The sequence below is a fragment of the Neovison vison genome, chromosome 11, assembly GCF_020171115.1.
Source record: "Neovison vison isolate M4711 chromosome 11, ASM_NN_V1, whole genome shotgun sequence".
Taxonomy (NCBI): domain Eukaryota; kingdom Metazoa; phylum Chordata; class Mammalia; order Carnivora; family Mustelidae; genus Neogale; species Neogale vison.
Window position 1 is genome coordinate 155554453 of NC_058101.1, and position 18658 is coordinate 155573110.

Sequence of the window (18658 nt, forward strand, 5' to 3'; positions counted from 1 at the left end):
AGTTGGTGGATTGGTTTCCTAGGGCTGCTGTAACACAGAATGACAAACGTGGTGGTATCCCTTACCTATCTCCCTGAAACCCTCTTATCTGTTTTCCCTTTAATCTGTAATTTGGCCACAGGGGCTTGTTTTCTTACATACGTCACACTGATTCCTGCTCCAGGGCTTAGTAATTGCTCTTTGTCTTCTTCTTTTGCTACTTATTTATTTTTTAATTTAATTTAATTTTTTTTCAGTATTCCAAAATTTATTGATTACACACCACAACCAGTGCTTCAAGCAATACGTGCCCTCCTTAATACCCACCACCAGGCTCACCCCTCCCAACACCTCCCCAAAACCCTCAGTTTGTTTCTTAGTCCACAGTCTCTCATGCTTTGTCTCCCCCTCCAATTTCCCCCACTTCACTTTTCCTTTTTTTCTCCTGATGTTCTCCTTGTTATTCCTTATTCTCCACAAGTAAGTGAAACCATATGATAATTGACTCTCTCTGCTTGACTTATTTCACTCAGCATAATCTCCTCCAGTCCCGTCCATGTTGATACAAAAGTTGGGTATTCATCCTTTATGATGAAGGCATAATACTCCATTGTATATATGGACCATATCTTCTTTTTCCATTCGTCTTTTGAAGGGCATCTTGGCTTTTTCCACAGTTTGGTGACCGTGGGCACTGCTGCTATGAACATTGGGGTACATACGGCCCTTTTATTCACTACATCTGTATCTTTGAGGTAAATACCCAGTAGTGTAATTGCAGGGTCATACGGTAGCTCTATTTTTTATTTCTTAAGGAATCTCCACGCTGTTTTCCAAAGAAGTTGCTGCACCAACTTGCATTCCTACCAACAGTGTAAGAGGGTTCCCCTCTCTCCACATCCTCTCCAACACATGTTGTTTATTTTCTTGTTAATTTTGGCCATTCTAACTGGTGTAAGGTGGCATCTCAGTGTGGTTTTGATTTGAATCTCCCTGACAGCTAATGATGATGAACATTTTTCCATGTCTGTTAGCCATTTGTATGTCTTCTTTGGAGAAGTGTCTGTTCATGTCTTCTGCCCATTTTTTTGATGTGGTTCTGTTTTGTGTGTGTTGAGTTTGAAGAGTTCTTTATAGATCTTGGATATCAGCCCTTAATCTGTAGTGTCATTTGCAAATGTCTTCTCCCTTTCCCTTTGAGATCAGGGACACGACAAGGATGTCCATTCTCACTACTGTTGTTCAACATATTACTGGAACTCCTAGAAACAGCAATCAGACAACAAAAAGAAATAAAATGTATTCAAATTGGCAAAGAAGAAGTCAAACTCTCTCCCTTCACAGATGACATAATACTTTATACAGAAAACCCAAAAGACTCCACCCCCAAACTACTAGAACTCATACAACAATTCAGTACTGTGACGGAATACAAAATCATTGTACGGAAATCAGTTGTTTTCTTCTGCACTAACAATGAAAATATAGAAAGGGAAACTAGAGAATTGATTCCATTTATTATAACACCAAGAACCATAAGAGACCTGGGAATAAACCTAACCAAAGGGGTAATGGATCTGTACTTGAGGAACTACAGAACACTCATGAAAGAAATTGAAGAAGACAAACAAACTGAGGATTGCCTGGGGAAGGAGGGTTGGGAGAGTGTGGTTGGGTTATGGACATTAGGAAAGGTGTGTGCTATGGTGAGTGCTGTGAAGTGTGTAAACCTGGCGATTCACAGACTTGTACCCCTGGAGCTAATAATACATTATATGTTAATAAAAATAAAAAAAAATTTTAAAAAGGGAAATTGAAGAAGACACAAAAAGATGGAAGAGCATTCCATACTCATGGACCAGAAGAATAAACACTGTTAAAATGTCTAGACTGCCCAGAGCAATTTATACTTTCAATGCCATCCTGATCAAAATTCCACTGACATTTTTTAAAGAGGAAGAACAAACAATCCTAATATGTGTATGGGAAGAGGCATTGAATTGCTAAGGAAATGTTGAAAAAGAAAAACAAAAATGGAGGCATCATGTTGCCTGATTTCAACTTTACTACAAAGCTGTGATCACCAAGGCAGCATGGTACTGGCACAAAAACAAACACATAGACCAGTAGAACAGAGTAGAGAGCCCAGATATGGACCCTCAACTCTATGGTCAAATAATCTTTGACAAAGCAGGAAAAAATATACAGTGGAAAAAAGACAGTCTCTTCAATAAATGATGCTGGGAAAATTGGACAGCTCTGTATAGAAGAATGAAACTTGACCATTCTCTTACACCATACACAAAAATAAACTCAAAATGGATAAAAGACCTCAGCAAGAGGCAAGAATCTACCAAAATCCTAGAGGAGAACATAGGCAAAATCTCTTTGACATTGGTCACAGCAACTTCTTTCAAGACATGTCCCCAAAGGCAAAGGAAACAAAAGCGAAAATGAACTTTTGGGACTTCCATCAAGATCAAAGGTTTCTTCTTTTGCCATTTAAATTTTATTTTATTATTTTTTTATTATGTTTAGTTAGCCACCATATAGTAAATCATTAATTTTTGATGTAGTATTCAGTGATTCATTAGTTACATCTAACACCCAGTACTCATCTCAATATGTGCCCTCCTTGATACCCATCAACTGGCTACCCCACACCCCACCCCACATACATATTTCTATATATACATACTATTTTCCAAAATTATCCCAAACCAAATACTCTCACATTCTTCAGGACTGCTCAAATATACATCTCCCTGACAAGTATATGTTAAACACCCATATCCCACCTTCAACTTACTGCTTTCACTGTCTAAAATTTTATCTTTAATTTATATGTTTACTTATCTATCATTGTTTCCCTTATGACCAAATGTTTTTTAAAGCCAATGATTATTGCTATTCTTTCTAACTCCATGTTTTCTGGGCTCTGCTTAAGTACAGAGACACCCAATACCTATTTGTTGAGTAAAAAAATAGAGAAAAAGTAGATTTGAACCTGGAAAATGTTGTCTGTACTTACAACCTGCCCCTGGGAGCAGATTTACCCTAAACAGGAAACAGAATCTTTTAGATCTGTATGGGCAAGAAGGCTTTTTGTCCACCAGTTTTACTGAGGTGTATAATTGATATAATAGGATAATGAGTGTACAATGGGATGGTTTAACACATGTATACCCTGTGAAATGATTCCCCCCTTCAGGTTAGTTACCACATCCATCACCTCGCCCATTTACCCTTTTGTGAGAGAATAATTATGTTCTACTCTCTTAGCAAATCTCAGTTATACAGTGTTATCAGCTATAGCGACCATGTTATAATAGATCCTCAGATTTTGTTCATCTTGTAACTAAAGAATTTTTTAAAACAACTCTATTGAGATTTAATTTAGGTCCTTTAAATTCATTGTTTAAGGAATACAGCTCAATGATTTCTAGTATATTTACAGAAGTGTGCAATCACCAACCTAATCTTAGAATATTTTATCACCTGAAAAAAAAATAAACTTTATATCAATTAGCAGTCCTCCCCATCCAGCAGCCTTAGGCAATCACTAATTAGCTTTCTGTCTCTATAGCTTTATAATTTGGGGATGTTTTATATAAATGGCATCATATGTGGTCTTTGTGATCGTCTTCTTTAAATTAGAAATATGTTTTGAGATTCATCCCTCTGGTGGCATATTTTAATACTTCATTCCTTTTATTGCCAAACAGTACTCTATTGTATAGATATACCTCATTTTGTTTATTCATTCACCAGTTGCTAGACATTTGGGGTATTTCCAACTTTGGACTATTTACGAACACTCACATACAAGTTTTGGGGTGGATGTATGTTATATCTCTTGCATATGGAATTAGGAGTGGAAAGCTGGATCATATGGTAAATATATGCCACCAAACTTTTTCAAAGTATTCACACCCTTTTGCAATCCTTTCACCAATGAGTGAGTATTCCAGTTTCTCCACATCTTAACCATCTCTTGTCATTGTCTATCTTCTTTATTACAGCCATTTTAGTGAGTGGTTTTGCATTGTGGTTTTGATTTGCATTTTCCCTAATGAGTAAGGATGAGCATCTTTTCGTTTGCTTATTGATATTTGCATATCTTCTTTGGAAAAAGTTGTTTACTAGATTCCTTTGCCCATTTTCTAAGTCAGTTATTTCTCTTTTTATTATTGATTTACAGATGCTTTTCCCCAGCTGGTATGTTGTCTTTTCTCTTTCCTTTTTTTTTTTTTCTTTTTTAAGATTTTATTTATTCAACAGACAGAGATCACAAGTAGGCAAAGAGGCGGGCAGGGAGAGAAGGAAGCAGTCTCCCCACTGAGCTAGAGCCTGATGCAGGCCTTGATCCCAGGACCCTGGGATCATGATCTAAGCTGAAGGCAGAGGCTTTAACCCACTGAGCCACTCAGGCACTCTGTCTTTTCTCTTTCTTAATGATGTCATTTGAAGCCAAAAACTTTTAATTTTGAGGTAGCCAAATTTATCACTTTTTTTTTCCTTTGTTACTTGTGATTTTGGTATCATATTAAAAAAAATTGTTGCCTAACCTAAGATCATAAAGATTAACTCCTATGCCTTCTAAGAATTATGTAGCTTAGAATTTACATATAGGTCTATGATCCATTTTGAATAGTATGAGATAGAGTGGAAGTTCATTCTTTTGCATGTGAATACAAAGTTCTCCCTGTACCATCTGCTGAGGAGACCATAATTTCCCTATAGAATAGATTTAGTTCTTTGTTAAAAATCAGTTGACCATAAATGATTATTTCTGAACTTCCGATTTTATCCCATTGATCTGCATATTTATGCTTATGACATTATCCTATTTGGTTGTTATAGCTTTGTAGCAGGTCTTGAAATGGGGAAATCTGAGTCCACCAAATTTGTTCTTTTTACCCTAAGAGCTATATTGGTTATTCTAGGTCTCTTGCATTGCCATAATAATTTTAGGATCAGCTCATACATTTCTGCATAAAAGCCAGTTGAAATTTTGGTAGAGATTGCAATGAATTTGTAGAGCAATATTGGAAGTATTCTGATCTAGCCATATTTCGTCTTCTAATTAATGACTACAGAATGATTTTCTATTTTTTCCAATTTTTTAATTTTATTCAGCTGTGTTTTGTGTTTCTTAGTGTAGAAGCCCTGAACTTCTTTTGTTAAATTTTTTATAAGTCTTTTATTTCATTGGTTTTATTGTAAATGGAATTGTTTGCTCAATTTAATTTTTTGATTGCTTATTGCTAGTGTATAGAAACATGATTATTTTTTGTATACTGATAGTGTATCCTATAGCCTTGCTGAACCCAGCAGTTCAACTAGATTTTTAGTGAATTCTCCAGGATTTCCTTTGTACAAGGTAATATCTTCTGCTTATAGAGATAGTTTTACTACCTCCTTCTCAATTTAAATAACTTTTCCTTAATTGTTGCCCAATTATCCTGGGTGGAACCTCTCAATACAATGTTTAATAGATGTGGGAAGAGAAGACATTCTTGCCTTGTTCCAGAATTTAGTAGAAAAGCATTCAGCTTTTCACCATTAAGTGTTAAGCAAGCTTTTCACCATTAACTATTTCACCATACTTAATTTCCTCAGACTCAGGAAATTATCCTCTGTTTATAGTTTGTTGAGTGTGTTTGTTATGGAAGACTATTGGATTTTTGACAATTTTAATTCTATTGAGATGATCATATGTTTTTGTTTTTGTTCTTTTTATATAGTATATTACACTGACTTGTATTACATTAAGCCAAACTTGCTTACATTCCGTAAGTTCTGAGGTTAAGGTTATGATGTATAGCTCTTCCCATATGTTGCTGGATTCAGTTTGCTAATATTTCTCTGGTTTTTGTACATTTATATTCACAAGAGATTGTCTATATACCTTTTCTTCCTGTGATATCTTTGTCTGGTTTTACTATCAGGGTAATACTGAGCTCATTGAATGAGTTAGGAATTATTCCATGCTGTCTAGTTCCTGGATGATTTTATAAATGATTGTTATTAATTCTTCTTTAGATTTTTATGTCTTAAAGATTTTATTTATCTGTCAGAGATTGAGAGAGCACAAGCAGGGAGTGGCAGGCAGGGGGAGAGGGAGAAGCAGGCTTCCTACTGAGCAAGGACCCCAACGCAGGACTCGATTCCAGAACCCTGGGATCATGGCCTAAGCCAAAGGCAGATGCCTAACCAACTGAGCCACCCAGGTATCCCTCTTCTTTAGATATTTAACAGACGTTTTGTGGTCTTGAGTTTTCCCTTGTAAAGTTTTAAAATTACTAAGTTAACCTCTACTTTTTGTAGGTCTGTTCAGATTTTCTATTTCTTCTTGAATAAGATTAAGTAATATATGTCATTCTATATATTTGTCCATTTCATCTAAGACATTCCACTTTTTGGAATGTATTCATAATAATTCCTTATTATCCTTTAATTTCTCTGAGTAGTAATGTCCCCTCTTTCATACCTTATTTTAATAATTTGATTCTCCTTTTTTGTTTCATCCTTCAGAGCCAAGATACTTCTTTCTTAAATCATTTATTTATTTATTTATTTATTTATTTATCTTAGAAAGAGACAAAGAGAGAGAGAAAGACAGAAAAAGAGCACACAAGCCAGGCAGTATTGCTGTGGGGGTGGGGGACGTGGCAGAGAGAAAGAGAAGGAGAGAATCTCAAGCAGACTCGGTGCTAAGCCAGGACTGGACTTGTTGCTGGATCTCATGATGATGAGATCATGACCTGAGCCAAAATCTAGAGTCCAAAGCTTGACCAACTGAGCCACCCAGGCATCCCATAGCCAGTATACTTTTAATTATAAATCACAGACAACCAAATGTAAATACCTCAAATGATATAAAATTGTTAATTTTGTGCCCACTTTTATATTGGATTATGTGTCCTTTTATTGATAAACTGTAATATTCTTTTTATTGTCTCTAGGTTTTTTTTGTTGTCGTTTTTGTTTTTGGAAGGAGCATTGAGACTAGAATGCAGGGTTTTTTTTTGTTTTTTTGTTTGTTTGTTTTTGACTAGAAAATGAATCAATTAATCAAAATAAATTTTGAATCACCTGAAGGAAATAAACTTTAAGTCTGAAAAGTATAAAAATAATTAAATAAATTAAAATATAGTAAAATCACAGTAAAAATATAAATGTGCTTGAAGAAGCTCCAATCCTGTTGTGCCAGTGTTAGCATGTCAGAACTTCTGTCACTTATTCATTTTTCTCTCTAGAGTCACAAATACACACATGGTATATATTTATTTGTATATATACACTATACCATTATTTTTCCTCCCAGTGATAGCTATGAAAACACTCTTTATAAGGTATGATGAGAATATATATACATATATATATATTTTTTTTTTGAGGATTACATGAACCTTACAGAATGTATTCAAAGTATCCAAACCATCAGTAATTATTACTAATCTCATCATGGTATTCCTTGGATAATTTATTTTTCTCTCTTTTTTTAAAGATTTATGTATTTATTTATTTGAGAGAGAGAGCACACACACATGCCCATGAGCCGGCTAGACTGGAAGGTTGGAACAGGTTAAGGAGCAGAAGGAGAGGCAGTGAGAATCTTAAGCAGACTCCACACTGAGTGCAGAGCCTGATAGGGGGCTTGATCCCATGACCCTGAGAGCATGACCTAAGCCGAAACCAAGACTTGGACACTAAACCGACTGTGCCACCCAGGCATGCCAGGAATGGCCAGCAATCCCTGTACCAGCAAGATGAAACATTACAGTTTGTTGTGAAAAAAGGGAGATGACGGGGGGAAGGCAAGGGGGTTGCGGAGGGGGTCAAATCTCAGAGACAAAGACCCTTTGCTCTTCTTTGTTCCCACCTTTATTGGTCCTTCGGGGTAATCGTAAATCTTTATCACTGTTTCTCAAGCAAGTAATGTGTGACAAGCAGTCTTACTGTAACAAGGAGGATCTGTTTGCTGGAAAGATATGATATGCTAATCTGCATGTTCAAGGAGTTCTGCTAAACATAGATTAAGGAGCAATGCATGCATCATAGATCACAGGGTGTCTGTTTGGGCTAAGGAAGCTCCAGGAAGGCAACTCTCGCAGCATTCTCAGGGCAGAGTGGTCACGCAGGTGAACACATTCCAAAGGCCCACGCCCTTCTCCCAAACCTTCCCTCACCCTCAGTGGCCTTTTTATATTCACCCTCATGTTACCTTTTAGCAAGCCAGCTATTATTTCATGCTTTCATGCTCTACATTAACCCCAACACAGGCACCCTGAGGTTACTTGGATAATCTAATGATGATATCATGAAAATAGTTCAGTTATTCTTGCCCTATTTCATTATTTAAAAATTTTTGTATTTCAATAGAATCTTAAAAATCTAAAGTAATTCATATATTTCAAGAAATAAGTCAAGCGGAGAAAGACAAATATCATATGATCTCCCTGATATGAGGAAGTGGTGATGCAACATGGGGGCTTAAGTGGGTAGGAGAAGAATCCATGAAACAAGATGGGATAGGGAGGGAGACAAACCATAAGTGACTCTTAATCTCATGAAACAAACTGTGGGTTGCTGGGGGGAGGGGGGTTGGGAGAAGGGGTGTAGGGTTATGGACATTGGGGAGGGTATGTGCTTTTGGGTAAATTGGAAGGGGAGATGAACCATGAGAGACTATGGACTCTGAAAAACAATCTGAGGGGTTTGAAGTGGCGGGGGGGTGGGAGGTTGGGGTACCAGGTGGTGGGTATTATAGAGGGCACAGCTTGCATGGAGCACTGGGTGTGGTGAAAAAATAATGAATACTGTTTTTCTGAAAATAAATAAATTGAAAAAAAAAAGAATTTACCTGGTTTTAACCCAGGTCTTGTTAATTCTATTGTAATGGTTCTAAATAAAATATGTTTATCCTTTAAAAAAAAAAAAAAAGAATTGTTAGGCATTCTGTATATAGTTGATAAATTGATAAAAGGATCATAGATAGCTTACTTGTATGTTTCTGATCCCTAAACACCTAAAAGTGGAATCCAACTTTCCCAGTTTCTGAAACTTTATTAGGAATTTTAAGCCCTGGACTCTCATCCATCCCTTGATCCATTGTTTGTGCCTCTGAATCACAGTAGCACGTGGCTCAAGCCATACTCCTGGAAGTTGTGCACTGAAACCGATCTAAAAATACGCAGCAAGCTTCTTGGATGTACTCTTTGATTCTCTTTCACAATTGGATCAGAGGATGTCACCTAAAAAGATCAGCATGTTAATTCACTGACCTTATCCCTCTTAACATAGTTAGAATAAGGAGAGAATAAAAACCAAGATTTGGGTTATTCAGATAAACAATTATTTTAAGGAGAGATAACATTGTCATGGTAGTAGGGAGTATAACCAGAGGATAAACAGGGATATCAACAAAATGATTAATTAAGACATGATTTATTCTTCTATTAAATACTTACCATAATAGAGTCATAGGGCATGAATATATAGAACGTGTATATCTCAGAGTTTTTTAGTAGGTGTGTTTTTAAATTATGTTCAGATTTATTGATAGAGAACATGTTTTGCCCTTTTTTGCATTAATAGTTTCCAAATTATTAATGCATAAATTAACTTACATGAATAGCATTTAAGGAATTATTCATCTTTAATTGAATTTATCCTTTAGCACATACTTTAAAGTAAATGTAAAGGCCTCTGGAACAAATAGCACCTGGCTCCCAATAAGTACTAAGAAGTACCAGACAGAATGAATGAGTAAGGACAGACTTTAGATATTAGATACGCATTTCTCCTATCTCAGAAACGATTGCTGGAATCAAGTAAAATGATATAGCATTAAGTATTTTCAAAGTTTGAAATGCTAACCAAATGTGAAGTCATAAAATGACACACTATTTTCTGGAAAGTGTACTCTCATGTTGCTTCCATATGCTAGCAGAAAAATAAATTTTTTTTTTCAGAAACCAATTTGCATATGTGATTTAAGACCCCTTTACATTGTAGTGGAAAATTTTAGGACACAATGTGGGAGGAAAATGTGACCTTTGATGTCATCATGAAGACCTATTTTTACCAACTACTGCATTTATTTTACAACCAATTAGGAAAATTTACATGTATAGAAGTGCGATTCCATCTTGAACGACAAATGGGATACTACCTGATCCAGATGTACATTCCCAGTCTCCTGATCGTTATCCTCTCCTGGGTTTCATTCTGGATCAATATGGATGCTGCGCCAGCCAGGGTAGCCTTGGGAATAACGACTGTGCTGACCATGACCACCCAGAGCTCAGGATCACGAGCTTCCTTACCAAAGGTAAGTGTACTAAATGGACACACACTCATATTTGCACAAATATTTATAGATATTTAATATTTTTACATAGAAAATTCACATATATGCAGTCATCAACCTTTGTCTTACTGCATGGATGTGTTATAGTAATATGCTTACTATTAGGACTGATACAATAATAAATATGTATATGATGAATGTTCTATTCATGAATATATACATGTGTGTGTATAGTTTTACATATATTTTGCATTTTTTCCTTAGTATAAATTCTTACAACTGGAATCACTACACTGATGACCATACGTATAGATACGTATTGCCAAATATCCCTCCAAAAAAATTTACAGCAGTTACACTCCCACATATATTGTATAAGGGTGTCCATAATGCTGTTTATAGCACTTTTTTAAAAATTTTGTTTGTTGTTTGTTTGACAGAAAGAGATCACAAGTAGGCAGAGAGGCAGGCAGAGAGAGAGAGAGAGGAGGAAGCAGGCTTCCCGCTGAGCAGAGAGTGCGATGTGGGGCTCAGTCCCAGGACCCTGGGATCATGACCTGAGTGGAAGGCAGAGGCTTTAACCCACTGAGCCATCCAGGTGCCTCAGCACTTATTATTTTTATGGGTTTTTTTCCCCCTTTTGGTTTTTAAGTTGCCACAGGTCAACGAAAAAGAAAGCTTATCTAATATCATGATTTTAGTCCATGTGGAGCTGCCAGAATTTAAAAAAAACTGTTCTCTCTATGAGGTTTGTAAAAAAAACCCAGTATTCTGTTTTACAACGTATGCTGAAATAAAACAAAGGAAGCTCTTTTAATCCATTTAGCAAATAGCAATATAATTATTTTCCTCATGGGATGACTTCTAAGAAAAATTTCTGCTATCTAAATTAAGTAATCCTGTCTAGCTTCCAATAAGCTTCACTATTATTTTCATTACAATGATGTAGATATAGTAAAATTATATTAACTTTCCTTCTGCATTTGATGCTATCTACTTGTAATGCCAAGTGAATTATAACTCTATTGTCATGGTTTCCTTAACTCCCACATTGAATTGCATTGCATGATTCGATTTATGAAGATAAAGTACCTAAATAAACAAAAGTTGATGGCAGGACATTTTGTCACTAAAAAGCTACTTCAAATAGGAAGAACTTGATATTTAACAATGTTCACACTGCCTAGATAAAATTTAATGGCTGTCTTGCAAAATAAAATCTACTTTTATTAATAATTAATTGAATTTTCAACTTAATACTTAATTTCCACTTCAACTAGTGCTTTATAAAATATTGTTCAGGTGAAAATTACAAATCTATTTATAAGATTAATAAGTCCCAATGCTTACTTATATATATATGAATATCTCAAGGATTCTGAATAATAGTTGAAGTTCCATAGTCAATTTGTAAAGGAAATTGCCAGTTTACTCATTGATTTTCCCCCAAATGCTAAACAGAAATGAAAGCTCATTCATTCAATAAGTTGTCAACCAGAGAAGAGAACAAAATGCTCCCTTTCAGAAAGCTACAGCTTCTATGAGGCAGAGAATAAAGACATTTGAATACAAACATTAAGGCAGAATTAGGAGAGCATGGAGATCAGAGTGGAGGAGGCAGAAATAAAGAAAGCAACACATTAAAAAAAAAAAAAACAAGATGAAGACACAAGTTTTTTGTTTTTGTTTTTTAAAGGAAAGAAAATCTTGGAATGGCTTCATTTTCTTAAGACATAGGAAAGATTTTTAAAAATCATTAATTTCACTCTGATTTCAGGGAAAGAATAAATTTTCAACTATGAGCTCAATTATATACCTAAATGTACACAAAGCCTCTATATTTCTCAGATCATAGAGACAATGACCACTGGAAATGTGATAACAGATTTATGTCTGACACACAAAAATAATTCATTAGCAAAATGATATCTTAAGAGAGAGTGACCATATCATTTTAGGTTTCTTGTGTGGTTTTTTTTTTTTAAGATTTTTTATTTATTCGCTTAAGAGAAAGAGAGAGAGCATAAGCAGAAGGAGAGGCAGAGGGAGAGGGAGAAGCAGACTCCGCATTGAGCTGGGAGACCGATGTGGGGCTTGATCCCAAGACCTGGAGATCGTGACCTGAGCCAGAGGCAGATGTCTAACCACCAGAGACACCTGAGCCACCCAAGGGCCCTCATTTTACGTTTTGTGATAGTTAGGGAATGAGAGGTTGAGCATATTCAGCTATGTACATTAGAATTCAGGAATATTCAGGAAGACACTGAAGACCCAGGATAAACAAGAAGAATTAATCTATTGGAAAGGATAATTCCAAAAGGTAGAAAAATCTAAAAAATGCAATTCTGATTCTGTGATTTGGTGGGGCTAGAAAAGCAAGAGGTGAGGGGCCAAACTTGCCTTTAGGAACAGATGGCTAAATCATATACCTTATGATCCGCTCTATTCTCAACCTCACAAAAGAACCCTCAGATACCTAAAAGTCTTGCCACTGAAATATCCATCATCCTCTTACTGACAAAATCTAGGAAGTAGGAAAACAAAATGAAATTCAGGAAACTAATAGAAGATGATCAGACAGAGGAGGACGAAACAATAAATCATTAGTTTATTATAACTGCTTAGTATTTTGTCCAGGCTGTATGCCAATATGTCTCCTGCAGGATACAAAGGAGTTTGGAAATCAGTTAAGTAAAACTCAGGGTAGAAAATCTCAAAGGATATACCTCAGCCAGCACCTTGAGAACTATAGAGCTCAGATTCCTTTCTGATATTTCCTCTTGCATTGTCCTCTACAGTGTCATAATAAATCAAGCATGTTATGGCCCAAACCAAGAAGATTCCTGTGATTCAATTCTTGGAATATGGAGCTCTTTGTCATTTCTGTGGTGCCTGCATTAGGTGACCAGGAGGGGGTGACAATACTTCTATTGCCAGCAATTTTTCATAGTTGTATAAAGCTACGGACCCTCCTAACACTGTGCTTAGAGCAGAACGAGTGAGAAAAAATGGTGATCATGGAGCCATGTCAATGGAGGGTTTTCTAAAGATCAGGTTTATTTTGATTGGACTTCAGGAGATTTTAAAGAGAGAAGTAATCATTCTGACTTTTATTTGAAGATCGGATAGAAGGGTGAACATGGAAGCAGAGAAACTGCCAAGTAAGCTGTCAGAGTCTAGAGCAGACGATGGTCTGGCTAGATTGGTAACAGTAGAGGTGGAAAATAGGAGATAAATTTAGAAAGAGGTGGGTATTTTAAAGAAAATATTTGGAAGTGAAACAGAATTTGCTCATGAACTGGACCTGGAGGAGTAAGGGAAACACAGGAGTCCATGGCGGCATTCAGGTAAATAAGACTTTGCCATATTAGTAAATACTCAAGAAAACAAGAAGAGGAAAAAAGGGATGGAGAGAGGAACGAGAGAAGGATTCCTGGAAAGTTCTATGTGAATTTCTCCTACTCTGCTCCCACCAACATGGCCACCTCATTTCTAAATGTTAGAAAATAAGAAACACTTGAAATTTCAAATGTGGATAATCAGTTAAATACTTCACAGACACCCAGAAGCCTGTAGCCTATGAAAATCTCAAATTCTGCACCAAAAGCTATTTATCTCAAATAATTTCTTTTAACTTTTTTTCCCATTCAGTTTGTCTGTGAAACCCATGAGGAGTAGATTTTTGAGAGAACAAAAGGTCTTTTACATGTTTCTATCCTCAGAACCTAAATCATATCATGTATGTGTCTACTGAGTAAATATCATGCATATATTTAAAGACAAGAACTTTTAAACATTTACTTAGTCATCTGTCATTTTTTTCATATCTTTCTAAAAGAATATAAAAGCTCAATTGAGTTACTTTTGTGTAGAACCATATTTTCCCCTGAAAATCACCAGATTAATGAAAAAAATTAAATGTTGTATGTATTTACCTTATAGTATAATGAGAACATTGGTTTTATAAGACACAACAACAATAGATTTTATATTGTTTTACTCTTCCTAAAGACACCAATTATAGAAGTGATTATAAATGTTAGAAAATATCAATTGAACTATTATATTTTTATTTAGATACCATCACTGTGTGGGCACACAAAGATCTCTATGTGAGATTACACTGAAAAGTCAGGGATATGAAGAAAACTGGAAGACCTATACTAACCATTATGTTCTTATCTAGTTAATACTCATTCTCAAAAAACAAACAAACAAACAAAGAACCCCTGCACTTTTAAAGGAGAGTAAGCTGTAAATGTTGGCAGTAATATAAATGAGGGGGGAGAGGCTACATAATAATCTTATTAATACAACAATAACTATTACTGTCAGTAATGTTTTGGTCCTCACCATTTAAGTGCAACATTCTAATATTTATTCTAAATATAGTTAACTAAAATTATTTCAGTTAAGTTCAGTACAAATATGGTACAAGTTGGTTCATTTTTAATTTCTTAATGTGACAGAATTTTAATAATCATATGTAACTTATAATACCATATTTGGTGTGAGAAATAGATTTAATTTTTAAAAAATGCATTGAATATACTAATAATTTAGTTTCATATTAAATTCACTTAGGGAAAAGAGGGAAAAAGAAAAAAGTATAGAAAATTAAAGAATTACTTATTCATTCCCTTTTTGTTAAAAATCACAGACTATAATACATGTGAATGTCATCCAAATTTATTAGCATTTTATCTATTATCTGTAAACAGAGAATTCCTAAACATAAGGTAGGTCCTATAATAAGAAGGTAGAAATTGATAGCTATCACTGGTCCTACATTTAATGTTGGAACCTACATTTATTAGGCTTACTAGATTTCACTAAGCTGAAAATTAACAGTTACCAAGCATGTCCTTTGTAGGTGACACAGAGCCACTGCCTAAATTCTTCAATCTGATGCCACATTAGGAAAAAATATATAATCAAATCACAAATTTTAATTTTTAAAAATATGATATAATACAATGGTTTTGGCATCAAACTATATTTAAAAAGAAAACGACTATATGCCACTTTGAGACAATTTTACTTAAATAATGTCAGAAACTCCCTTTCCTGCATTCACGCATATCCTAGATTCATACCAAGAACCCTCTAGACAGAAACAGATGGAAACTTCCCCTTCACCAATGGAATAACAAACACGCTCCCAACATCATTTTTGTCAAGCAACTAACAAGCTTTCTCTGTCTTTGTAATTCCCGTGTGAAGTTGTCAGTGAAGGTCTTGACCTCAGAGATGAAGCGAACATGGTTAAAATAAAGCTGATGTTATAGAAATACAAAACCTCCAGGACAAAAATGCAGAGGAGAGAGAAGTCACAGAATTCAACCTTAATGGAGCAGTTAAAAAAGATAATATATTAAGAAATCCCAGTAACTAATAGTATGCACTTCAGAAGCCTTGGCAGTGATATCTAGATTTCATAGTTTCATATAAATGGTAAACATCAGAGCCTTGTCCTGTAGAAGAGAGGATGACAAAACTCTCAGAACTGAAGCAGAAGTCAGAGATAACAAGATGACCTTTCCAAATCCCATAGCTTTTTTGGTCGAACTTTTCTATCTGGTGACTGGGGGGATTGGCCAAGTCCATTATTTAGGAAAGCTGCAGCTCTTCTCTCTGACAATGTCATCTTTTAAAATAAAAACTTTTATATATGGAAAATAAATATTGTTTATGAAGCATCATTCATTCTCGAAGGGTTATGAAGATCGTAATCAGTATGAATGTGACATTGGAAGGACTCTGCTGTTGTGAACAGTCCTCTGGGACCATAAATGTCCAAACTCACAAAACCTTGTGTGTGTGATTCACTGCCTAATGTTGCAAGAAGGCAGTCCTCCAGACAGTTTCTTTCACTTTTTCAACAGCCACTTCACTCTCCTTTAACACCTGTTTCTAAAACATTGTTTATTCTGTCCCTTGCCTCTCTCTCGCTTTACGTCTGGAAGGAAGCTCAAAATGATTTTGCAACTAATATTTTTTCCTAGAAAAATGACAGAACACAAAGTTCTCATACAGGCTTTACGCTAGGGAGAAATGAGAGATTAAATGTACTACATTCTGGATTTTACAAAACCAAGATTAAGGAATCGTCATTGTGAAGTGAAATAAAATCCCCAGAAAAAAATAGCACTCAAGCAGGAAATCTTCCAGCATATCTCAGAACAGAAGCATCTGGTCGAATGCTTGAGTCACTTGTCCATCCCTCAGCCAGAACTGCTCCTCACAGTTTTCCTTGACAATTCTAAGGACCTGGGAGCCTCCATCAGGACTGATTGTCATTAAAGGGAGAAAGATCATCCTGGTGAAGGGCTATTTTAGCTAATAAAAAGCAATAGTCTGTGATGTTTTGCTATGGCTCTTTCTCAAATAAAAAGCAAATTTAGATTGAGAAGAGAATTGACAAAATATTCACCTGGAAGTAGTTCCTGGAAAGTGTACCTTCCTTTACAGGTCTGGAGCACCAACATGTAAGTTTATATGCGATTTTGTGAGGCCAACTCCTGTTTCTGGTTGAATCGATGACTTAGTCTTAAATTTAAGTTGTGCTCCATGTAAATGCATTTTAAAATTCTTTCTATAAGCTCTTGACTCACAGTAGTCTGGGTTATAATTTTTAATTTAATAAGTATAATTTACTATAAATAAATAGTCTGGGTTATAATCTAATAAATATACCCACTAGTGCATTGTCATCTGTGCGCTGTAGTCTGATGCATTACCGGTCTCAGGAGACAACCCATTTAACCACACTGATGCAGGGTAAGGTAAAGGCGTGAATCTTGCCAGGCTTCTTGGTTATACCAATGGTGCCATGTTGGTAATACAATTCATCCAAGATACTTGTAAAGGAATGTATTCTGAAATTGTTGCTACTCGATAATCTGACCAAAAGTTAGCATTAAAGTAAATGTATTTATGAAGGATTGTCTGAGATAAATGCAACTCGTCTTTTCTTCTGAATGAGAGAACACAAAAATCAAATGGCTTCAGAGAGCATAGGCACATATAAGTTACACCACAAAGTGTTGTGGTGTGGATATTAAGGAATGGAGATGAGCATTATGGTTATCTGCTGGGTGCATTCCATACGATGCAGCACAAGCAAACTCATTCCCATGCCTATCTTTGGTTTGCAGCCTGCCTGTCTTTACTCTCTACCAGCTGGTCAACCTATTATCGCTCTTAGATTAAGTGTGTGCTTCAGAATGCTACCTGAACTCTGTTACAATTGATTGTACTGAAATTTGACCTGTCACTAGGGTTTGAAGACATTTTTGGCTAAAGATCAAGGCAGGTTTGCGCTCTATGCTATATTTTAATTAACTAGCCATTTTGTTTGTTTGTTTGTTTCTTGTAAAGCAGCGAGTTTAATAAAGCTGCTGTAGTTCTCTAGGAAGATATCATAAATAGTGATCAGATTATAATCCACACTGTCCTCAATTCTATGCCTCTAGCAATCCTTTTTCCTGTTTCAAAAATAAAAATAGTGGAAACCTTCCTACCCCTATTCCCTCTGCTACTCATGCTGGCTTTGTCTTCCTCCCAGGCACAGGGTACGGTTGTACCTCTTTGTTCCATGGTAGGGATGGTCTGGGAGTAGTGCTGGCTCATGGGTTTTGAGCACAGTGGTCAGTTCCACTTCTGGTCTGGAGTAATTTGTTAACCAACATGAGTCCCATCAGGGCCCAGTTTTCCTCGACTGTTGCCACTGATAATGTTCCAGATAATGATTGCCCTGTCAGCTGAGGTCAGTGAGAAACACAGTGACAAGAATTACCACTCAAAGTGGACATGCAGTATCCCTTATTGTTCTTTATTTCAAGTCAGTGAAATTTCAGAACAATTGGTTCCTGTATCCTATATTAGCTTGAATCCTCCTTGTGTCCACTTCCTTGTATCATTGGAAAGGTAGACATCGAGAAATTCATGCTTAGATGAGCTCTCAGAACATGATTATTTCATAGAGTTGAGATAATTTGATTCTGGTCTTTATAATCAGAATGACTGATAGTGATAAAATCCATCATTATCGTATATTTGGACAATATATACACATATATCCATATTTGGAATATATATATGCATATATATATATACACACATGCACATATATCTACATTTGGAATATTTATATATTTGTATATATATGTATATAATTGGGACACAAAAACCTGACTGTCTCTATTTTCTAATGATAACACTTAAAGTAGAATGAATGCTAATTTTTCTGAAAAAAATTATGTAAGAAGCCTATAGAACATAATGAAGCCTATATTCCTTTCCCTATATGATGAAACATTTTTAGAATGAAAAAGACAAGGCCTTGCATTAAGCTAGCTC

At 35.6% G+C, this 18658-nt stretch overlaps 1 protein-coding gene across 1 annotated transcript in view; it reads left to right on the forward strand.

Annotated features, from left to right (window-relative positions):
• Positions 1–18658, forward strand: part of GLRA3 (glycine receptor alpha 3) — a 193447-nt gene that overhangs the window by 150827 nt on the left and 23962 nt on the right. The window contains exon 7 of the mRNA XM_044225074.1: positions 10104–10318. Coding sequence (XP_044081009.1) covers positions 10104–10318 — 215 coding nt within the window. The remainder of the gene's footprint in view (positions 1–10103; positions 10319–18658) is intronic.